General features: G+C 52.2%; 6 protein-coding genes across 6 annotated transcripts; 2 read left to right on the forward strand and 4 right to left on the reverse strand.

Annotated features, from left to right (window-relative positions):
- Positions 1–1128: 1128 nt before the first annotated feature.
- Positions 1129–8334, reverse strand: NEUTE1DRAFT_130177 (uncharacterized protein; the record flags this gene model as incomplete). Its single annotated transcript, XM_009853441.1, has 3 exons — positions 1129–2603; positions 2757–6084; positions 6154–8334. The coding sequence occupies 3 exons, from the start codon at positions 8332–8334 to the stop codon at positions 1129–1131; spliced, it is 6984 nt and encodes a 2327-aa protein (XP_009851743.1).
- Positions 8335–10179: 1845 nt separating this feature from the next.
- On the reverse strand, positions 10180–12056 carry NEUTE1DRAFT_117213 (thiamine biosynthesis protein NMT-1; the record flags this gene model as incomplete). The annotated part of the gene is made up of 4 exons (XM_009853442.1): positions 10180–11294; positions 11354–11422; positions 11478–11580; positions 11634–12056. The coding sequence occupies 4 exons, from the start codon at positions 11666–11668 to the stop codon at positions 10473–10475; spliced, it is 1029 nt and encodes a 342-aa protein (XP_009851744.1).
- A 1483-nt stretch (positions 12057–13539) lies between these two features.
- Positions 13540–13884, forward strand: NEUTE1DRAFT_138309 (uncharacterized protein; the record flags this gene model as incomplete). The annotated part of the gene is made up of 2 exons (XM_009853443.1): positions 13540–13551; positions 13630–13884. 2 exons carry the CDS (start codon positions 13540–13542, stop codon positions 13882–13884), a joined length of 267 nt encoding a protein of 88 aa, XP_009851745.1.
- Positions 13885–15143: 1259 nt separating this feature from the next.
- Positions 15144–16260, forward strand: NEUTE1DRAFT_83104 (uncharacterized protein; the record flags this gene model as incomplete). Its single annotated transcript, XM_009853444.1, has 1 exon — positions 15144–16260. The coding sequence occupies one exon, from the start codon at positions 15196–15198 to the stop codon at positions 16258–16260; it is 1065 nt and encodes a 354-aa protein (XP_009851746.1).
- A 16-nt stretch (positions 16261–16276) lies between these two features.
- On the reverse strand, positions 16277–18625 carry NEUTE1DRAFT_122734 (uncharacterized protein; the record flags this gene model as incomplete). The annotated part of the gene is made up of 6 exons (XM_009853445.1): positions 16277–16411; positions 16695–17368; positions 17784–18031; positions 18128–18221; positions 18287–18471; positions 18535–18625. The coding sequence occupies 6 exons, from the start codon at positions 18623–18625 to the stop codon at positions 16372–16374; spliced, it is 1332 nt and encodes a 443-aa protein (XP_009851747.1).
- A 4128-nt stretch (positions 18626–22753) lies between these two features.
- On the reverse strand, positions 22754–23304 carry NEUTE1DRAFT_138312 (uncharacterized protein; the record flags this gene model as incomplete). The annotated part of the gene is made up of 2 exons (XM_009853446.1): positions 22754–22854; positions 22974–23304. The coding sequence occupies 2 exons, from the start codon at positions 23302–23304 to the stop codon at positions 22754–22756; spliced, it is 432 nt and encodes a 143-aa protein (XP_009851748.1).
- Between the last annotated feature and the right edge of the window lie 458 nt (positions 23305–23762).

Consider the following 23762-nt stretch of genomic DNA (forward strand, 5'->3'; position numbering starts at 1 on the left):
CAAGAACATCCCGAGGATCATAGAGAGTGACCCTCGAGGTATCCAGCTAACGAACTTCCCGGTACTATTGAGTTTTAACCTGAGGTTAGAAGGATCATGATACTTGCTGACCTGGAACTGGATCAGCATGTGTCGGTCAACATGGTTCAGTTCTTGTAGAGATAGGAGAAGAAGGGGCAGGACGAGAAACAGGAGGGATGAGGAAATGGTTCTCAGCCGAGAAACGTCCCATTTAACTACGAGGGCAAGAACGAGGTTGAGACATCAGAAAATTGGTCGGCGGGCTTTGGACAGCAGGAGGCAGTCATTTCTCGGGTTGTAAGGTGTGGAAGGTGTATCCCACCTCGAATTTCCATTCCCCGGTGGTATCTGGACATGGGCTGGCAACTGAACCCACTCCTTGGTCTTCATCTACCTAAACAAGCCGTCAATCAAACATTTCCCCCATTCTTCCTGCTCTCACTTCTTTTCCATTGTCTGCCCGTCAAAAGAAAACATTCTTCCGTCCGACGCTTATTTCAAAGTTCTAATCCTTTGCGATCGCTCTTGACTCCCGATTATTTAGGACATATTGTAGGGTCAGGGTATGTGCCTCGTTTTCGGGTGCTCGGTGCTGGTGCATTTTATGGCATGTACTAACAATTTTTTAGTGCATCGTGAGCAAGCTTGCAATTCTCATCATCCGACCCAACCCAACTTTCCCTTGTTCCCTTTCATCACCTCCCGTTATCTTTTTCAGTATGGGATGGATCAATCACGACACCATCCAAGCAAACTGAACCAACCTACAAACGCTGATATAAACGCTCACTCACCTGGATTAGTGACCATCATTATTTTGATCTCTCACGCAATGCCACACTCACCGCAATCACCTCACAATGTCTACAGTGTTGTGAACGCCCTCAACTTCAACCTTTGAACTTGGAAAATCTGCTCATGATCTAACTCTATCAATATAACCGGCTCTCTAAATACAATGAGCGCCGTGATATTCGCTACCATATTACCTCCAAGTCATCTATAACCCGACATGCTCGCCATGAAAGCTGCAACCTGAAGTTGGCACACCACAATCTCGCCAACATTGCTCGTCCCTGGCTCGCTCAGCGACAACAATACCTAAACTCACCACCACGCCTCCTTCGCACGCATTGCGCCGCTGCCAGCAGCATCCCCAAGGCGCTCTCTCTCACTCATCACTGGCATCTCATGCGCCCGCGGACCATTTGGGTTGCGCGGGTCATACCGAACATAAAATGACTTCGGGTCCCAAACGCCATAGGTGAGGAGTTGATTATTGATGAAGGCCGCTAGGCGCTCTTCGTAGGGACGGTTGTCGGTTGGAGCTTCCGACTGGTCACCGCTTGTGGTGGTAGACATGCTCTCGAAGCTGGAGGACACAGTCTCGGTATCAGCGTCTGCTTCCGGGTCAGACAGCTGGTGGTGAGTGGCGGGAGGGGCGGTGATGGGGATGGTGTCAGGTTCTTGCTCGGGAATATGGGTGCCACAATCGGCATGTGGCTGGCCCTCCTTCTTATCATGGTGAAGAGGAATCCCCATCTCCGCAAACACCTTCTCGAGTACGCTTCGACCTTCCTCCGCCCTCCGAAATGCCTCGTCATTTTGATGGCGTGCCTCCACTAAAGAGTACTGCGCGGCTGACCGTTCGTATTCTCCATCGTGGCTGACTTCCACTAGCAAACGATGGCCTTGCTCGGCGGTGCGAGTTGAAGAATCGTGGTAGTCCCATGCTTCTTGAAGGAGACGGTAGCCTTCTTGGGCTTGAAGGATGGCTTCGTCGAAGCGAAGCCGGGCCAAGATCAGATTTGGACTATCTTGGGTATTTTGACAGATCTGCAAGACGTCCTGCGAGAGTGAGAGAAGAAGATCGGCTTCTCCGAGTTGACGAAAGGCCTCAGAGTTGTGGTGCTGCGCACGAAGAAGGGAGTTATGAGCCTGTTGGGAGAGAATGAGGGATTCGTCGATCTGGTGCCAGGCTTCTTGGAGAAAGATCTGCTGTTCGTGAAAGGGAGTGGCCTCTTGCTCAGCAAGAGTCAGGGAGTTGTCAACCTGCTGAATCCCCAACATCTGTCGAAGTTTTGCCTCTCCTTCAGCTTTGACCTGAGCAGCTTCAGCTTCGGCCTTCCGCTTGGCCTCTGCCTCCGCCTTGCGTTGAGCTTTCTTCCGGCGTTTGACCTCATTGGCAGCTTTCTTCATTGCCTCTTCCCTCTCGGCCCTCTCCCTAGCTTCCTCTACTTCTTTCTTCAGCTGCTCAGCTTCCTTCTTCTCCTGTCCAGCTTCCTCCTTCAAGCGCGCAGCCTCTTCCTTTTCACGCCGAATCCTAGCCTCCTCCTCCCGTCTAACCCTCGCCTCCTCCATCGCCCTACGAATGGCCTCCTCTTCCGCTTTGCGGACGGCTTGAGCTTCTCTCTTCAACCGCTCAGCCTCCTCTCTGAGCCGACGCTGCTCCTCCTCCTTGGCTCGACGAGCAGCAGCTTCCAGATCAGCCTGACGACGACGCTCAACTTCCTCAACGGCCTTCTTCTTTGCCTCGGCCGCGCGTTTCTTAGCTTCCGCGGCTTTGCGCTGCCTAGCTTCCTCTGCCCGGCGCTTGGATTCCTATTCCGCTTGCTGCCGTTTGGCGAGGTCGGCTTTGCGCTTGGCTTCTGCTGCGGCTTTGGCTTCCGCTTCCGCTTTGAGTTTGGCTTCGGCGGCTCGTTTCTCTTCAGCCTGACGTTTGAGCTCGGCTTTACGTTGAAGTTCGGCCTGGAGAGCGGCTCTAGCTTTTTGTGCAGCTTCTTGGGCTCTACGTTCGGCTTCATCTGCTTGGCGTTGCAGTTCGGCGTGCAGTTCGGCCTCAGCTTGTCGAGCGGCTTCATCCGCTTTCCGTTTCTTTTCGGCAAGGCGTTTCACTTCGGCTTGTCGCTTGAGCTCCGCCTTCTGCTGTTCTTCGGCCTGGCGAGCGGCTTCGGCCTTCCGCTTTTCCTCAGCCAGTCGTTTCACTTCAGCTTGGCGTTTCTTTTCCTCGGCTTTGCGCTTGGCTTCCTCCTCTTGCTTAAGCCTGACTTCCTCTTCCGCCTGACGACGAACTTCCTCGGCCTTTTTCTTGACCTCCTCGGCGGCCTTCTTTGCCTCGTCGGCCTTGCGCTTGGCCTCGGCGGCCTTCCGCTTCTGCTCAGCTTCTCGCTCTTCTTCAGCTTTACGTTTGGCCTCCATCTCAGCCAACCGTATAGCTTCTAGCTTAGCCTTTTGCCTGGCTTCAAGTTCCGCCTTCTGCTTGGCTTCCAAGGCGATCCGTCTGGCTTCCTCTTTCTGGTTGGCCTCCTTGAGCTTCCTCTGCTCCTCCTTGGCATACCACTCCTTCTCCGCTTGCAGCCTAGCCTCCTCCTCAAACTGCCTTCTCTTTTCCTCAGCAATCCGTTCCTCCTCTTTCTGCCTCTCCTCATCTTTCCTCCTCTCTTCCTCCTGCCTCTTCTTCTCCTCTTCAGCCAACCGCTCCTCCTCCTCCCTCTTTCTCATATCTTCTTCCTTCCTATTCGCCTCTTCCTCCTTGACCTTCTGCAAATGAGCCTCCTCTTCCTTGACCCGTTGCAACCGAGCAATCTCCTCTTTCTGATGCTGCTCTAAACGCCGAGCCTTCTCTTCATCGAGCTTCCTTTGGGCTTCAGCTACTTTCTGGTCGAGTTCGGCTTGGTGGCGGGCTTCGGCTTGGCGACGGAGCTCTTCGCGCGCCGCTGCTTGTTCGCGAAGGCGGGCTTCTTCCTTTTCGCGGTCGAGACGCTTGCGGAGCTTGCGGCGCTCCTTCTTGGCTTTGGAGGCTTCTTTAGATCTGTCGAGGGGAGGCGGGTGGGGGGTGCAGTCAGTGTCATGGTTAGGTAAGTCGTGGGAAGGGGTGGAAGTATCAGTAGGGGCGATAGTGGGAGTGGCGTCGGTTGTATCGTTAGGGGCGGCTTTGGGAGTAGCTTCAGGACTGGCGGGCTGCTCTGGAGAAGGTTGTGTGATATCTGCTGAGGCGATGTTGTCGAGTTGCTTTGGTTGAACAATGCCGTCGGTATCGTGATCCGGAACATCGTGTGTGGAAGGGCCTGCTGTTAAGTGAACGTTCTTTGGCTGATGCTTGACTGTTTCTGCAGGCACTTCCTGCTCGGTGACTGGCGAGGGTTTGATGCTAGCTTGTCCGAGCTCATTGTCAACAGCATCTTGGTGTGCGTCTTCGGGGATGCATCCGCCACACTTGCTGTCAAGCAAGTCTTGACCTCCAGTGCCCTCTTCTATAATCGCAAAAGCACCCCTGTCGTCGGTTTCAACAATGCCGAGATTATTGAGGAAGAAATCGAAGAAACCCTCTTCGGAAATATCGGCCGGGACCTCAAACTTGCCAAAAAGCTTGGTACTCTCACCTGCCTCCTTGCGCTTGAGATGGTCGGCATAAAGAGACTTTGTATAATTACGATAGTGAGCCACCTCCTCTGTGCTCAGATTGCCTTTATTCGCAAGGGCCTGACCTCTGGACTTGTCCTCGGGAGCACCTGGCTTCGGCCCAATCTTTGCCATAGTCTCATTGACCACATTCTTAATTGCCTCTCGATCAAACCCGCCGGTCTTGAGGGATTCAAGAATCTGAGCCTTCGATTCGGCAACCACTTCGGTCCTGGCGGCCTTCTTTTTCTTGGCCTCCTTTTCTTGTTCCTTCTTCTTTTTGTTCCTTCGGCGCTGCCTTTCCTTCTGCGCCTCGGTCCTCGTGTCAGGCTCTGCGGTCTTCTTATTCGCTTCCTCCGCCTCGGCATCTATTGCCTCAGCCCTTTCGGCAGCGGCCTCGGTCTTTCGCCGTTTGGGAGGGTTCAAATGCGAGAGGTTTTTGTCGAATTTCCTGTCCATCCGGTCCATCATTTCTTCGGCCCGACGCACACTTGTCAGTTCCTCTTTTGTCAACAGACTCTCTCCATCCGCATATGCCAGGCTACTGAACCCTGGCCTGGGCGGATCCGGAAGCGGTCTCGATTTGGGAAACGGTTGCAGCCCATCACCACCCGGCCTAGTCCTCCCTGGAGAAGAATTACCCGATGAACTGGGTGTCTCATCATCACACTCACACACACTCTCATCATCATGGTGCTGCTGATGACAGATTGCATAATGGCACTGACGACAAGCGCAAAGTCTTGATGCCATACCTCCCGCAATAAGCGCAGTCCTCGGCGGCTCAGGGTGATCCTCAAACCACCCGTCGACCCGTCCGTTTAGGGCCGTGAACTCATCGTACAAATCCTTTCTCCTCAGTCTTATTTGGGCAAGACGCGTCCTGCTTTGCGGCCCAACCACCTCATCGCAAGGATCCCAAGTCTTGACCCAGGCGTCCGGCGGGCCTACCCACTTCAGCCACTCAAAGTTAAGGGTATTCAACGCCGCAAGCGTCACTCTGATATTGAGGTGAGGGTGGTCATCCCTCAGCGCAATGCAATAATCCGTGGCCTTGCCTTGGCCGTAGCCGAAGTATTGGCCCAGATTCTGAGTTTGTTGATTCCCCCTCAGACTAAACGGCGTCGACGTCGAGTCGTACTTTGGCACATGTCGAAACTCCTGCAACACCAAAGTCTTGGAGAAATATACGTTTTCGTTCCAGCCCAGTTGGCATCCCATGTCCCGGATCGCATCCAGAAACTCGTGCGTACCGGGCAAGACACCAGACCGCAGGCGCTCGACGTGGCAGTGCAGAGCCATAAAGGATAGCATCCTGCCGTTCTTGGTGACTGTTTCAAGCCAGGTCTTGCACTCATGCACAGTCTGGAAGTCGGGGACCGTGATGCCGCGGATATTTTGCAAGGCCAAGCAGTCGCGGATGAAGTTGGTGAAGGATCGGAGTTGTGGACAGGGCAGGAAGCCCGGAGGGGAGTACCGCTCGCAGTGGAGGAGGATGTTGATTTCGCCGGCTAGACCGTCTTTGCCGATTTGAGAGAGTTCCATGATCAAGGGAGTGGGACCGATGATGCATGGCGGCCATTGTGGGAGGGAGGGGTGCCACTGGTTCCGGATGCGGTGGTACATGATGTTGGCGGAGGGCTCGATGAGGAGCCATTCTTGCTATTTCGGAGGAAATGGGTTAGTTGTGGGCGTCTGCTGATTAGGAAGGGGGAGTAGGGAGAAGCTTACAGCATTAAACCCCTCAAACCACATTGGCATAACTCTCGAGTTATCAGTCGTTTTCGAGATCCGCGTGTACGTCGGTAGACGCTCAGGATCGGGAAGCGGAGGAAGCCCACGAAGATCCTTCTGTTCATCCCAAGGCACTACAGCTGGGGTATAAGGAACCGAGTGCAGCAGTGACTCGCGCGGGCGCGGCTGCGAGGATTTGTATGCTCTGTATGGGGATGAGCGGGAGAGTAAAGGGGATGAAGGGGCGGGCAGTGGGGAGTAACGATCCACTCTGGGTTCTGTCGCTTTGCCGACGTAGACAGGGACATGTGCAGTCGGCGGGGTGGTCGGCTGGCCTTGGGTACCTCGAGGGAAAGGGGCGGGTTCGGGTTGTTGTTCGGGGATTACCACTGACTGGCTTGGTGAGAGCTGATCAGCTCTCATATGCTGATCCCGCGAAAAAGGTGCAACTGATACCATTGGCGCCACCGGTGCGATAGGCGGCGCCAAAGCGACAGGATGCTCGACCGAAGAATACGGCGACACTGGCGAACGCGGGGACAGCATCTGCTCCGGCTGCTGCTCATGCTGCTTTTGAACCTCGTTGCTGGTGTTGACAAGCTGTTGGGACAAGTTGTGTGTCGGGGGTAAAGCTTTTCCCTTGCCTTTCTCCTCCTTGCTTGGCCTCTTCTCTTCTGCGACCACAGTCTCTTCTAACAAGGATTCAGGCTGAATGTCATCAGCATCGGCCTCGGCGTCACCCTTCGGCTGTGACTCCTCCAGATTTGCCTCCCTCTCATCTTCAGACGAAGTAGAGATTACAAGCTGCCTCCGATCAAACAGCGGGCTTCTATTCTCAACGAACAACTGCGAACTGTCACTTTCATTTTCCTGGTCTCCATGATTATCATATCCATGGTCGCCAAGCGCTTCAAAGTTCGAGTAATCCGGAAGTCCAGAGCCATCATCTTCATTCACACTCAACGGGACGTCAAAGGGATCGTCCTCGGGCAGCGGGACGTCAGCCGGGTCGACTTGGACGGCAAGCGAGGATTTGGTGTCTGAGTTTGAAGATGGTACCGCCTTGGTCGATGAGCTGTCTTGAGGAACGGGAGCGGGAAGGAGGTCGGTCCAGTCGATGTCGTCGTAGGCAGTACACGTGGGGATTGTGTCAGGGAGGTGGTGGTCTTTGCCCTGGGCCTTGAGATTGTCGGCGATGAACTGAGGGACCAGGCTGGGGGTTTCCTGCTCTTCAAGTTCCGAATCGTATTCCGACACAGTCAGCGACGGCGGGAAAGGAATGTCAGTCGGGCCCAGACCCAGAAGCGCATCATCTTCGTGGACGTCATCCTGGTGTTGGCCGGCGCCAACCCCACCTCCAATTCCTCTCGTAAAGGATAGCAGCGACAGACTCGGGGTATAGTCGTCCGACTCCTCCGACTCAAGATCGTCTTCATCCTCATCATCAGACGGGAGCGGGATCAGGGATGGATCGATCGATGAGTCCGAGTGTCCTTCAGCCATGACAACAGGAGCAACAGCCAGTGCATCCAGAAGAAGAGAAGAAGTAGCGTCATGAAGCTTTTGTTGTCTCTCCAGAAGTGTAGAGCAAGTGCCATTATTCTCGGCTTCTTCAGCGGCTTCGAAGTCAGTGATTCTTTGGCTCAGTTTTGCTAGCATTTCCGGGATCTTCGGAAGTTGTCGCAGAGGTTCGGGCAGCTCTGATGGTTCGCCTTGTTCGTCCATAGTTTGGTCGGGTAGAGGGGTGATGCTGCGCTCTTCACTTGTGGACGTGGGGTTGCGCTTGAGGCTGTTGGTATGGCCTGTGTCGCTCACGGAATCAAGGTTGCCTTGAATCGTGCCGTCGCCGAGCTCGACAGTTTGATCCTCTTCACTGGCTTCGGACAAGGGAGTCACGCTGCGCTTTTCGGTGGCTGAATCACGCTTGGGGATGCTTGTGTTGTCGGCGTCCATCTCGCTGACGGAGTCGGGATTCTCCCGGATCTTATCGTCGTCGTTGTTGATGGCACGAAGTGTACGAGCAAGGTCACGAGCCTCCTGAGCTACAACAGTCCAGAACGGAGACTCAGCAGGCGGAAGAACCATGGGCGACTCGGGAAGCGGGATGTCGGTCGCCTGAGGCTCGTTGGGGGGCGTCGGCGGGGGAGTTGGTTCTTTTGACGATTTGGAGAGCGACATATTGTTAACAGACTTTGATCAGCTTTGCCCGTTCGTTGTCTGTTGTCGAGAGTTCGGGATGGTTCTAGTCTGGTGAGTAGAAATAAAGGTAAGTAAGAGGCAACGCGATGGGGTTGCGAAATGTGATGAGCGATTGTTTTGTTTGACGATTGTGTGTTTTGTTGTCAGGTAGAGAAAGTTTAAGATGGAGGGAAGGTCAAATAAGAAGAGGAGCAGTATGGACAATACGCTAACGACGGGAACAGATTGCTGGTGAATGGCAGAAGTGAAGGCACAGCGAGGTGAAGGTGAAGGTGAAGGGTCGGTCATTGACACAACCTGGGAGAGAGACGTCAAATACTGGCGGCCCGCCGGAGCCCGGGCAGGCTGCCAGCTGTCGCCAGGACAACAACACAACTTGACATTTGACGATTACGCGTCATTACTCATTGGACTAAGGTTCTAGTTTACATCTCTGTGAATGTGGAAGGACCTCGAATGGACCCAGGCAGTCAGTCAACTGCGCGCCTTGGCTTGGCTGTTGGAACGAGAGATGGGATGAAATCCCGAAAGGGGGAAGGCATCGCAAGCTCAAGAACCATCCGGATCACCCGTTCAATACCTACCAAGACACCTGCAAAGGAATTTGGTCCTTATATTTTTAACTCCTTTGGCATCTTCTCATGTCAACAATGACGCGTGCAGTGGTTATGAACTGCGTTGTCTGTCTTTCTGTGTTAAAAAGCGGGTTAGGTGAGCGTAGTGTAGTCCCTTTATAGGAGACAAGGAAGGAGGATGTCTGAGACGAGACGAACTCATCTGGATGCATGACATGACTTGCATTGTAGGTGAAGGTAAGTACCTACCCAGGAACAAAGGTACACATCTACATCATCATCAAAGGACACCTCTCATCGAAATGGGTAGAAGTAGGTAGTTATGGTCATTCCGAATTTTCACGGCGCTTCCACGTCGTCTCGAACCCCCTCCCCCAGTGGATGTATATGTAGACCAGCTGATGAATTGAATCAATACTTTTCCCGCTTCCTCTCTTTCTGCACTTCTTTCTCTTCACTTATTTGACTTTAATGTCATCCAGGTCCTTGTGAATCAGTTTACACCAGTATAGTGCTCTTCCACAATCCACACGAGATTGAGTTACCTTGGTTGCTCTCATACCTAATGCCCTCATACCTACCCCCAGGTAAATAAAGTGACGCTACCTACCTACCTTACCTATTCCCAGCCCAAAACATTGACGGTCGCGCCTTGTACAGGTTGTTCTAAGAAGCTGTTGTTGTAACCCATCTCCATCAGTCAGTCCCCCCCTGGATTCTCGCCTAGGTAGGAATGATACCCCAGGTAGTCAACATGATATGGAATGGAATGGAATGATGTTTGCTGGGCAGCTTCGGGTACTTGTACCTACCCCTTTGCGGGGACACGGCGTACCATAGTGGTCTGCTACCGCCGTTACAATAGCCAGGCCAGGACTGTTGATACACATAGACTGCTTTCGCCTCAAGCCTCAAAGAACAGTCCAGCCATTGATGTGTGCCAGCCATGAAAGCAATCCGTGAAACGTGCCTGAGCTTGGCCTGATAAGTCCTTGTTAGCATGGGTGATAGACGTCTCGACCGGTAAAACAAGCGGACGGCCCCTTCAGCACGAGACGGGGGACTGACTGTCTGCAACCGGCAGCTTGCTGGGCGTTTTCCCTGCTCTTCAATCACCGGAAGATGCAGTGTATGTCGTCGTTGCTCGATGCCATTAGGAGATATCATTAACAAGAAGAAATGACGCTCGGTGAAAAGGTACACACTCGCCATCGCCTCAACAACACCATTTCAAATAAAGACAAACGAATGGTGAATATCAGATCACATTTTACACGGTGTAGGAGCGCAGTTCAATTAGACTAGAGAAATAGGCATTTACTAATGAATGTTGCAGATGCCTTCGCTAGCTACACTTTCGAGGCCCTCATCGATCGTCCACACGATACTCATCTGGAACCGAGTCGGTTAAGCCATCAAGATACGAGCCTCTTTGTTCCACCAAAAACTAATGGTTGCGCAAAAAGATCCCAGACTATAGCAGCCAAGCTTGGAAGTAAACTCTTGCCGCCATCCGCAGCAAAGACGACCCTGTCCCACCAATCAAGCCTTGATCCCAAGGGGCAAGCGGTGGAAGCCACCGCAGCAAGCCACATTCTTCTGGAGCTCAACCATTCGCTTCTGGTCGCCAGTAGGGTCACTGGATTCCGGCTGCAGAGCCCAGTCAAGAAACTCGTTGGTGTAGTTGGGGGTGAAGTCTGGGCTCAGGACCCCAAGCCGTTGACCATACTTGGTGACCTTGGACCAGTCGCGCTCGACGTTCTTGAGGTCCTCGGAGAAGTATGCGTAGCTGCGCTCAAAGATCTTTCTGTTGAGCTCAGTGCCCATGACAGGCTTGAAGTCAACATACTCCTTCCACGCAGCGTCCGGGTTGGCCAGGACAAAGTCAGTCGCCTTCTTGACGGCGCGCATAAAGGCCCGAACCTTTTCCGGGTTCTGCGCGATGAAGGACTCGTTGCCAATGTAGAGAATCGAGCAGAAGCAGCAGCATCCGAGTTCCGCGAGCTCGTCAATGCGAAGCATCTGGACGTCGGCCTTGTCTCGGCCCTGGGAAGCAAGCCACTCCTCCAGCTCAACCATCTGCACGTTCTCGAGGCCGATACCGGCGTCAATCTCCCCCTTGATAATGGCCTTGGAGACGTTCATGCCGCAGCGGACGGCCGTGTAATCGGCAGGAGTCAGGCCGTAGTGCGAAGTGAGCTCATCGATCTGAATCTTGCCAAACTCGCCGACGTAGCCGATACGCTTGCCCTTGAGGGACCTAAAGTCGGTCGTGATTCCGGACTCCTTGAGGTAGACGACGCCGGTGAAGGGTTCGTCCAGAAGGCTGCCAATCGAGAGGACAGGGTAGTTACGGGCTTTGGCCTGTTGGTGAAGGATCAGCACTTGACCATCTTGTGAGGGCTGAGAACGGCGAATCTTACAGCAAGAGTGTGAATCATGGCCTTGAAACCGAGGTCAACTTTACCGCTGCCGATGATTTCGGTTACGTCCTGCCATGCTCTGTTAGCCGGGAACTGGCACATTGAAACGGCATGAATTACGTACGCTGGGGTCGTTGGGCTCCAGAAGAGCCACCTGGATGCCCTGTTCTTTGAAGAAGCCTTTGGCCTGGGCAAGGTAAAGCGGTGCATGGTACGGCGTAGCGTGCCTGTGTTGCGTCAGCGGTTGATACGACAAGCTACGGCATACATCAGTCTTTACCAGTTGGCGAGGAAAGTTATCTTGTCGGTAGACATGTTGGCGCAACACGAGCAGAGCTGCGAACCTAGAGTTAGTTGATCTCCGATAAGGGGAGGGGAAGGGGTCCCAAGAAGCCAATCCTTTCGCTGGTATTATCCAGATCAAGTTCGCCGGTATTTCTCAGACCAACGTGGTACCGCCGCAGTTGGCCCATCGTATCAAACTCATTCCAAAGACCTTGTCACAGAAGGCATGGAAGAGCGATAAGGGTGAACCAACTGTGGCAGTACCAACATGGACACCCGGTAGCTGTCTTGTTTACTTTACCTCGATCTTGGAGTTCCCATTGTGATAGATGTCATGGCTCTTCGGACGCTGGTCGCGTACCAAAGGTATAGCAGATTGTTGATTCAAGTCAAGAGCGAGATGTCGAGTTGTTGTTTGGGAGCAAAAGGCAAGGTTACCCCTCAATATGCGGGTGCTTGAGTTATATACCTCTTCCATCCTACCCCCGATATCGGGTAATGAGTGATTTGCATGACGCCATTGCCAATACAGACGAGCGGGGTCGCCATCCGATTCCCCCCGTGTCTTGACTCACTCTTTCTCAAAAGATCTCGGCATACTTCTCGGCATACTGACCTTTTGTCCCCGGTGTTTCCGCAGCCAGCCGGCGCATCTCGGCCGTACTTAAGCGAGAATATTGAGATATATATGGCGCAATGTATCGCACCAATCATCGCAGAGGTGTGGTCACATATGCAACACCTCACGTCTGATGTTTACATCTTGAAGACGTTGAAGAGATTAAAGGCCGCATCAGTGATCAGCAAGTGGCATGATGCCACCTTGGTCCCCCGCTTCAACCACCCTTCAGGCTCCCAACGGCGGGCGGAGTGGATGTCGCGGCCCTCCCGACCTTTAATATTGCGTACGACACCGGCGTCGTCCCTTGGGAGGGGCATCGCGTAAACCAGCTTGTCCGGGTGCTACCTCGGCCTTGCCTTCACGGGGGTGCGGACAGTCGAGTTTCAATGTTGACGGCGAGAAGAAGAGCCTCAAGGACAAGTGTCAGAGCGCGCACGCCAATGTGATGGTCAGGGAGAAATCTCCCGGGCCGAACCCTTTTTCGCTTTCGATGGAAAGAATGATATGGCCGCGCTGTATCGGGGAAGGACGTTTGTTTACTGTCGACCTACTGTGATGTGCGACCACTTCGATAAGGCGCACGCGAAACAGCTCAGCGCCGAGAAGCAGATCGTATACAATCATCCCCCCTAAAGAGGCGCCGTCCAGGCCGTCAAGAAGATCTTTATGACAAGTTGGCCGAGCACCTGCAGTGAAACTGGACCGTTTAGCTCTATAACTGAGCTGATCTAGCACGTCTGGCGTACAAGACTAGGTAATTGAACGAAGCGCGGAAGACATCAAGGCCTTTCCCAATGGAATTGTCTTGATAGTCTTTGACTGAGGCCGATCCGACAGGCTCTGCCATTACGTCCTGACGGATGTGATTGAGAAAGGGCTGTGGAAAGTCGCGCTTTGTGAAAATGTGTCATCGGAGTTTGCCGCACAGCCACAATTACAAAGCCACATAACACTGGCCGCCACAACTTTTTTTTCAACGATGCAGTCGGGTGTCTCTTTCGGGACAACTATAGAGGCAGGTATAAAGCCACTTGAGCAACCGAATTGCCAATAATATCAATCCACGGGCGAACCGTCATTGTCATCAAACTTGTGAGACGGAAATAGCTGGAAGGCGGTCTGATTACTAAGTGTCCTCACTGTATGTGACAGACTAGAGCGATCGGGACAGCTCGATCGCTTGACCACCAATGCCATGTCCCACTCAACCTACCCACTGAAGTCAATGATGGAGACAGAATAGTTCCTTGGTAGGTATCTTGGTGAGCTTGTGAACCACATGCGCTCGTTGGTGCGTGGATGATTGGGACTTCTGGAAAGACTATGGCTACCTACCTATGGTAGCCAGTGGTGAAGCAGAACCGTCTAGCTCGCTGCGTACCTTCCGGTTTCGGTTCCGGCTGCCACCCCGGCGGCTCGATACGTGTCTGGCGGACCTTTGTTCGCCCAGGTCCTCACGTCTCCTCCGCGCCCGGCTGTCGTGCACGCTTCTCGGCCCGCCGACGTGCCGCCGCGCCCGGCCGCCCTGCCCGCGCCTGATGGTCCCAAGCAGGCCTCCTTGACACAGTTCGGCGTCCACGGGGGCTACCCGTGCCCCATCCACGGCACCCTCTCGTGCCCCTAGGGGCAAGAAGCAAGAACTCTGTCTTCTGCCAACAACCAATCGCCCAATCGGCGATTCTTTCAACGAACCGGCCCGCAAGGGCAATAACACTCTCCCCGCCGCCGAGGTATTTTGAGCATTTACCGCATACGGCTTCGGATGATCAGATCTGTGGACATGATATCGATCAGATAGAGGTAGGGAAAGAGAACTCCAGAAAAGGGGAAAATAAGAAGGGGGGGTGAGCATGCGCCCGACTGATTCGGGGATCAGCATTGCATACATCTGCGCGAAACATTATTTTTAAACCAGTTCGGAGTCCGGAATCCAGGGGAAAAAAAAAAAAAAAAAAAAAAAAAAAAAAAGAAACCTTGTTCATGCCGGTAATGAGGGACGAAGTCTGCATCATTGGCGGTCGTTGCGACAGTCTCGAGTGCCTTGATTAAGTGCTCAAGTGGAATGAACTTGGACATCGTTTCCTTCACTTGCCCCGAGGGCAGAGTCAGGTCTCCTGTCTTCGGTAGAATACGTCAATGTACCCTCTCAGATGAGCGGTCTGAGGGCCGTTATACCCCTCGATACTCCCGGTGGCCGCGGACTGAATCTACCAGAGGTAGGCTGCGTTAATTACAAACTTTTGTTTTTCTTTCTCCAACACACTTGTGTTTCCTTGTGCTCTCAGAGAAGTGAACTTTGTACCTTCGTGCTGACTTCTTCCGTGCTCATCGTAGAAATAACTGAGAAATAGCGGCTTCCCTCCCGGGCCTAGTTCCGGATTGCCGTCGGTGTTGGGCCGGGTCTGTGATCCTGCTATGGGCCGTCGGCCCCCTGCTTCGGCGGCGCCCATTCCGGACCAGGTACGAGCGAATGGGCAGTAACGCGATCGCAAGTGAGCGAGTGTAAATTGACGTAGTCTACAATAATAATCAGAATTTATCCTGATGGAAGTGTTCGGTCTTTCCGGAAAGCTGGGTTGACTGAATGCCGGTGGAGTGTCTTGCCCGTCATGACCTCGGAAATGGTGCATCGTGGACGTGGAATTGGGAGAGGATCAGGCCGCCTGGCTCTTCCAGTAGCTGAAGGTTGGTGGTCCTGGCGGGCAGTTGGGCTTGGCATATAATTGTTAGTACAGTACGGGGTAAAGTCCAGCTGGTCCCCCGCAAAACTTGGTGGGTTCCGCCGGATCACCCCGCTCCACCAATTCCGCGTTCCCGAAGTACCGCATCAACGTCATCACCAGTCTTCAACTCTTTTCTCACCTCCCTCTCAACACATCAGAACACAACACAACACACTAGTTTCTCGCCCAAAAGGCACCAACCCATCGACAAAATGGCATCCACCATCAAAACAGTCACCAAAGACTCCTCCCCCCTCTCCTTCATGACCCGCCTCTCACAACACGTCTACCTCTACCGACCCTCCTCATCCACCACCTTGTCTCCAACAACAACAACCACCACCACCACCACCACCACCACACCCGGCAACCGTCCACCCCCAAAACTCATCCTCCTCTGCTCCTGGATGGGCGCCCGCGACCCCCACATCGCCAAATACATCACGCCCTACCAGGCTCTATTCCCCAGCACCCCCATCCTCCTCATCAAATCCGAGATGCAGCACGTCTTCCAGCCCAAGAGCTCCTGGCCCGACATGCAAGTTACCGTGCCCGTCCTGCGAGAGATTTTCGGTTCCGAAATGCTCCAACCTGGTTCCGACAATTTTGGCTCCTCCACCACCGCTCTTACTTCCTCATCTCCATCAACACCACTTAACGATGAAGAAGACCAACCCACCCTCCTAATCCACCTCTTCTCCAACGGCGGTTCCGCCCAGCTTCTATCTCTGCACCACTACCTCCTCCAGTCCGAGTCCCGTCTCCGTCTCCCACCACACCTAACTATCTTCGACTCTGCGCCAGGACAAATAGCTTACTTCCCTACCTACCGCGCCCTCTCGCACGTTCTTCTCCCGCCTGTTTCCCGCGCTGGGTCCTCTTCTCTCTGGGATACCCTTCGCCGCTTGATTATCTCTCCCCTTCTTCACATGTGGGTCTCCCTCCTCTGGACGAGCAACTTCCTTTCCCGCCTGTTGAAACTACGCTTTTTGGAGTCTCCGCTTGAAAGAGCGGCAAGGGAGCAGAATGATAGGACGCCTGGGAAGGGGAGGGCGGAAAGGGAAAGGGGACGGATGTATTTCTATAGTGAGGAGGATGAGTTGGTGGGGTATAGAGATGTGGAGGCGCATATGGAGGGGGCGAGGAGGGGGGCTAAGGGGGTTAGAGGAGAAAAGTTTGCGGGGACGGGACATGTTGGGCATGCGAGGGGGGAGGAGAATGCGGGGAGGTATTGGAGTTGTGTGAGGGGGTTTTGGGAGGGGGAGGGGTGGATGTGAGGTTGCGGGGCGTGATGGTGAGGGGGATAGGGGTTGCGAGGATGAGTACGTGGGCGGGTGAGGAGATGGCTGCTCCTGGTTTGAAGATCAAGACGGGAGGATAGAACCGAACTAGAGAGTAAATTCACCATAAAGATCTTCACAGAAGCATCTGGACCAGAATTCAAGGTAATCAACCACCACAAGATGTCCATTACAGGACGTAATCAATGAAATTGACGAGACCTAAAATGCAAATGCCGGTTATCGTACCATGGACGTCCACTAAGCTCGGCCGTCACATGTAGGTGAATACCTAGGTAGTAGGTGGAAACCGTTACTGCTGCTCTGCCAACTCGTACTCCTCCGCCTTAACTTTGAAACCCCAATGACCGTCTCCTCCCTTCGTATAAACCACGAGTTGCTCGTGCTCGACGTCCCACTCGTGAGCGAACCCCTTCAGTCTTGATACCGAAGCATTGTCCTCAGCCTCTCGTAAGATATGCAGAAGACTCCGGGCGCTTTCATCCGAACAATGGGCCACGGCATTCATGAGCTCCAGTGGGCTCATTGAATACCCCCTATCAAGCTTCCAGAAACCCCAATGCATAAAAATAACAAGCAAAATGCCAACGATATGTGTGATCATAGCCGCATGGTAACAGAGCTGTGCCCGCTCTTTGTTCGCCAACCACTGGCGCTCGGTTCTTTCCCCAATAAATGGGACGTATTGGGTCTCGTTGGTATTCACGGCCACGATTACCGACACCCTCACTGCCAACTGCCGGTACATGTCGAGGATATCGTCCATGGGCGACAAAAAATCCAAATCGCATGGGTGTTCCCGGGTACTGCTAGACTGGATATCGGGCCTCCGGGCGTAAGCGGCTGCGATATGGCTTTGATAGCCCATACCGAAAGCGTCATCCTCATAGTGCCACCAATACTTGTCACGCATGGCGCCAAATCTGGTGCCATACAGACTTTGGCCCAACTTGGTAAATAGCTCCAAACAGCCTTCATATAGATTGGGTTGGCGCGGCAGAGGCAAGAAAGAACTGCCCAGGAAATCCTGGTAGTGGGAGAACATCAAGTCGTCCATGCTGCGGAACTTATTAGCCTCATTCATCTCTCAAGGCCAATGTGCGGTAGGGGTTGATTTTGATAGAACGTTGGACACATACGCTGTATTAGTGACAACCGTTGTAAATGTAATCGAGTTCCCCGTTATGTTGAACCGATATTGGACGATCGACGGCTCCAGCGCGCAGAAGTGGGTAACATAGTTCCCGGTACAGCCCGTCCCCGGTTTGTATGTAGAGTTTATGGTCAAGAAATGACCGCTTGGTCCCGTCTGGTTCCTGATACTCGTTGAAAAGAGCTGGACTGATTGCGGGCCGTCGCCTGGGGAAACGGAGTCGAGATTATATGGTCCACCAGCTGAGACCGAGCACATTTCTAGCCATCCGAACCCCTACAGCAATGTTAGTTGTTTAATCTTCTCCCACGAGAAGCTTCCATCTTGAATCGTCAAAAAGACTTACAAGAGTGTCCACCGAGCATTTGTCACAAACGTTAAAGGGGAACTGAACGGCTGTGTTTGCCAAGTACTCCCGGTATGCCGTCATGATGGGGCGATTAATAGTTAACGCCAAAGGAAACGGAGGCAGGATCTTGGGGGTGATATGGATATTTGCCGTTCCGTTGTAGCTAAGGGCAACATCGTCCTGGTAGAGGAAGTGGGCCCACAGCCACGCGTTCCCGGGGATTGCGACAACGAAAAGAATAGTCACTGGGGCATTGAAGCATCAGCAAACCAATACACCAAAAGCCGGGAAGAGCTCAACTAGATGGAGTAAAGCACATGTAATGGGCACAAATAACTTACACCACGCTACCGAAAGGGACTTTCCACGCCAGATAGCCTTAGCGGCTTCTGCAACGCTCGTTGTGCTCTCCCAGGCATAATGAACATCGCTAAGCTATATAGGTACCGTATGAGCATGGCAGTTACGTTGGTGTTGAACTTGAAGAAAAGGAAACTTACAGGCATGCCTTTGCGCGCGCGCACCCAAAACGACGTCTTGGCTCCCCCTTTAAACCCGAACGTAAGAACGGCCACGCACACCGTGCCAATCCCGGACACCAGCATTTGGGGGTCAGCCCAGGAAGACCAGTTCGAGACTGGGTGGCCTATGGCCAGGGAGCGGATGGTCACGTTGCCGGCGAGGCCTAAAAATAAGTCAGTGTTTGGTTTTGAAATGAGGTACGAATAAAACTGAATCACAAACTCACCAGCAATACCCAGCAGCACTGGGAGAAACAACGACAACCACGGAAGCAGCCGGACCCTATCGGGAACCCGGCAAGCCCAGGAGAACGGCATGGTGGTGGTGGTGGTTGGGAGGGGCAGAGAGAAGAGTCGAGAAGAAAAGAGAAGGGGAAGAGAGAAAGAGAGGAGGGGAAGAGAGAAAAAGAGAAGAGAGATCGGCACAAAAGAAAGAACAAAAGAGGCAAGAAGAAAACAGCACAGCGTTGAAGACTGGATTGAGACCTGGCAACGGACGGTGTACAAGTGCTCACGAAGGGTAAAGAAGAAAAAAAGAAAAAGAGGACATCTGGGGGGAAGATGGAAATGTGTTGTCTTTAATACCTGTACACATTAAGGAGTCCGAGTGAATGGGAAAACCCGAGGGAAGTCAAAAGTGTTACGACGCAGCAAGTTCGTATGGAAGCAAGGAAGTGATGAGGTACCACTTGGCCACTTTACAGAAGAAGGAAGAGTTGAGTTGAAGAAAGAGAATGAACCTCCGAAATGGACTGCATGGAAGGCTGGAGAGGAGGAATTGGAAGGGCGATGGCTGGAAGGGGAAGACTTGAAAGGTGGAATGGGAGAACGTGGATTGGAAGTGCGAAGGCTGAAAGGAGAGTATTGTAAGGCTGGAAGGTTCTGCATGGAAGGCTGGAGAGGAGGAAGTGGAAGGCGATGGCTGGAAGGGGAGGACTTGAAAGGTGAAATGGGAAGGCTAGAAGGCGACTGCTGGATGATGTGGACTAAAAAGGTGAAAGGGTAGAATATGAACTGGATGTAGCAAGTTCGTATGAAGGTAAGGAAGTAATGAGGTACCACTTGGCTACCTTACAGAAGGAAGAAGAGTTGAGTTGAAGAAGGGGAACGAAGCTCCGAAATGACTGCATGGAAGGCTGGAGAGGAGGGATTTGAAGGGCCGTCGCTGGAAGGGAAGGACTTGAAAGGTGGAATGGGAAGGCTACTTAGAAGGCGACTGCTCGATAATACCTATGGACTGGAAAGTTGAAAGGGTAGAAAATGAACTGGAAGTACGAAGGGAAGGGCATTGGCTGGAAGGGGAAGATTTGAAATATGGAATGAGAAGGCTAGAAGGAGACTGCTGGATGATGTGGACTGGGAAGTTGAAAGGGTGGAATATGAACTGGAAGTGTGAAGGCTGAAAGGAGAGGGTTGTAAGGCTGGAAGGGGAGAACGGGGTTATCTACCTACGACCTCTGGAAGAAGTTAGGAATATGCAGAACTTGACCACACTCGTGAACACAGCAATAAGTCAGTCGTGAATGAGGCGGGTAACGGTATGGCTAGTGCCAGCCGTCGCACAACCCCCTTCTCAACCGGCTTCTATCTCCAGACCGTACCTTTATATATAGTCCTTGGAAAAACAATTGACGGGAAAAACCACATCAGTTTCCTCAAAAGCCCAAACCGCGTCCTGTAGTTATCTGATACCCAGTATTTATTCGAGTAGGGTTAAAACAAAGAAGAAGCTAAATCGGAAATTCTCCAGTCCTCCAGACTTCAAGAAAGATGGTATAGCTCTTTATGGCAACAATCCGAGATGGCTGGGACAAGGTAGGATCGTGTCATAGGTTTTGAGTAAGGTCGGTTACACCTATGCTTTCTCCAGTTGAGAGTGTAGTCCCTTCATGTTGTTAACCCTTACCCATGATCTTGGTCCCGGATTGAGGCTCAACTCCTACCACGTGTCACTCCCATCTATTTATTCCACGCAGGGAAAGCGGTATGGTATCTTCGCACTAATTTTGAAGTAGAAGTTGGGATCGAAAACCATAAAAGCCCCAAGTTGGACGTAAAGTTGAGATGGAAAGACACACCAAAGTTGGGATGGAAATAACCGCACTAATATGTGCCATGGCGACCACTAACTGTTGTGTTTCTCATTCGTGGCTGTCACTTCGCCCAAACAAGACTGGGGAAAGCAAAGCGTAACGTGCGTTCCAAGCTGTATTAAGCGTCAAAACCCAGCTCCAACTGTGGAATGACTTGATCGGTCACACTTGCAAGCGTGTTTCACGTACTGCGGACTGGTGTTGTTCTGTCACGTTTGAAAAGAGAATGGATCCATCGTCGCCGGCTTCATTCTCCTTGAATCTCTGACTTGTTGTTCGTTCTCGTGGAAAACTCCGCTGGGGATTAGGCAGGAGTTTCTCCATAACCCCCTCGGAGTTTGCGAACGTGCTCCTTCCACTAGATTACACAACAATCACAAGTATCAGGCATGGTGTAACTCAGCCAGATCTTCTATTATTCAGGTCATAGAGGTGCTGAGTTTGAGCCGAAACGACGGCAAAAATTGTGTAGGGAATGGGCTTGGGAAGGCTCAGATTGTGAAGAAACCACAAATGAAAAGACAATAAGAGAAGGAGTGATGTGGCTGTATGCAGAGCGGTACGCCTTTTGAGCTGTCGCGATGCAATTATAATCGATTATTTAGTACAAGAAAGGCATCCAATCACTTGTTGATACCTAGCACTGGTAGGACAGAAGTTATCTCTTGAAGACATCGAAATAGGTAGGCGTCAATGAATCTGATCTGGTTACTTATCGGATCTCAATATCGGAGTAGACCTATGTCAATCGACACTGGGCATGAAGAGTGGCAACCAGAGATAGGCTAAAGATAGCAAGATGAATGGTCAGAAAGCTGTTTTTGAAAAATGAAGTGAAGACCAGGACTTAGTGTCATCACTCCCATACGACGTCTCACAGAAGCCAAATAAGAACGAGAACGACCATGCAGGCAAAGATCGACACCACTTGCCCAATGGCGACATGGTAAAATGTCCACTTGATGACTGCCCTCTCTGTTCACGTGAACGAAACGACGAGTAGTTATCGTAATAACGAAGGCCAAACTGGAGGGCAGGTGTAAGAACGTGAACAACGGGGGTTCGATGTGACCCAACTGCGTATTTACAGCCACAAAAATAGCGATATACTGGAGCCAGAGACGTAGCTAGAGCCCACGAGAGATGGGAACCAGCGACCTGCCGTTGTGAGGGTGTCGTTGCGCGGCGACTAGACGGAGTGGGTATGGTTGGAGTCACGAGACTTGAACGCGAGTCGAGGAAGGAAAACTTCGCAGGCGGGCGAGCAGGCGGAGACGTCGGAGGTTCTGGCAAGTTAAAAGTTTGACCAAGGAGGAAAGGCGACTTCGGAGAGTGTTGGTGGTTAATTGTGAAGATACCGGAGGCGCTTACGCAAAAACATGGAAAGCATGGAAACCTGAAGGTCGGGAAGGAGGGCAGGGGCTGGTGTGATTCTTCTTTCCATTCCAAGTACCCAAGCGTTCAGGGGTTGCCGTCTCCGATGAAGCTTTGGTGGTTCCTTCCCGGTTCTGCCTGGAGTACAACTTGTAGCTGAAAATCCATAGAAGCCGTCTCCGAATGAACGAAGGAGGCACAAAGCCACTTGGCCTATGAGTGAAGGTTATGCCGTCGCTTCATCCTCAGGATGCGCAATGCAAGCTCTACCCTGCTGGCGAAATGTCTTTTACGTTCTCTTTCAGGTCTAACCTGGCTTTGGTCGTGCGAAGCGACCGCGTGTGCACTTGCAAATGCCTTTACTCGGGTCTCAACCATCTAGTTGAGAAACTCCCAAATACAACACCAAACAACTTCGAAAGAAGTACAAATTTCAAAGTGATGGTCTGCAATTTCCGTCTTGTCCCGTTCCCTAGTCTTCGCACAGGAAATCGGCCCCGACCACGCGATTGCTAACATTCATCAATTCTTTCTGTGCATACTACTTGGTGGTTACTAAAGGATGCAGAAGAATAACAATAGGAAAACGGTCAGCGCCGTCAACATGATGGGAACAAGTTCATTCTGAGTTCCAACCTTAGCAATCCCTTTACCCAGCCGCCATTGTTCTCGGGTGGCAGCCATGGTATCAGTAATCTTTTTGCAGCTAGTAGCCGTCAAATATCCAACCATCCATACACATTTTTTCAGCATGGACATCGTATTCTTCTCCGTACCGCATCGTGATACGCCATTCGGCTTGCACCCTTCTATCGGGCAATTCTTCGGCAACAATGAGGTCAATCTCCGGATGGGGGAGTGGTCCCACTTGCTTCAAGCCTGTCGATTCCGACGAGTAGTGGCGGTGGAGAGGTCTTTGTTGATAAGGTCGGGCATTTCATCGGTAACAACGGGGTCAAAAATGGCAGGAGGGTCTTGCCTAGGTCGGGACATAGCGTTCCAACAATTGCCCATGATCAGTGGCGGCGTCTTCGTTCAGCAATGTGCGGCAGAAGTTTCTCGTCTCGGGGAAGACTACATCTGTTTAGTTATTCAAATGAGGCACGTTAGTTTACCTGGACATAGTAAGGGTTGGATTCATGTTTTGCGCAAAGTGTCCTGCGAAGCACGAAGATACCAAGACACGACGTAATACGTACTGAAGGAGTAATCCCACCCACACTCGAGCCAAACAGCGCCGTCTAGAAGAGCCGCATCGATGATTGCTGACCCCTCGCCGTCTCCCCCCCTACACAAGCATTTGTAGTCGAAGAAGGTGGAATTGCGGGTGGTGACGACGCAGTACGCGTACTTTCGCTCCTCGTTAACCTCGAATCCGGTCATTTTATTCGCAGTATAAGGCAAGTAAGCTTTGGTACAGTTGGAGAGGTTGTACTTGGACAAGTCAACTGGGATAGCAACGAGGCCGCCAAGGGCAGCGCCGGTGAGGGCAGCCACGGTAAGGGCAGCCACGGTAAGAATAAACTTCATGGCTGCAACTTCGAAAATAATGGGGGTTGATGTAAAAGACTCGGGGGCTTTGGTGGTTGAAGTTGGACGGAGGAGGAAAGAGGGAAGGACCTAGGAAAGTTGGATGGTCCCTGCTATTTAACACTCGTTGTAAACTAGGATATGCAGGTTGTCGCTGGCTTTTTCTGAATTGCATGTATCGTTCCGCTTCTTGTAATTCTCGGAATAATTGGAGGTCAATGAGAAATAATGCAAGCACAGTCGGGCATGGATATCTTCAGCAGTCGCTTGCAGGATGTGTGGGACTCACGCTTGCCAGTTCAAATTTATCCAAGGCCATCTTGCATCCCCCTCCTCCCTTATCGTTCTTTCCCTATCGCTTTCCTAACACCGCATGCAGTCATGCAGTACCTCAATAACCGGGTCAAGACGCAATCTGTGCATTGAAATACTATTGCTTACTATCGCTCATCACTTGG

Source organism: Neurospora tetrasperma (genome assembly GCF_000213175.1).
Source record: "Neurospora tetrasperma FGSC 2508 unplaced genomic scaffold NEUTE1scaffold_4, whole genome shotgun sequence".
NCBI lineage: Eukaryota > Fungi > Ascomycota > Sordariomycetes > Sordariales > Sordariaceae > Neurospora > Neurospora tetrasperma.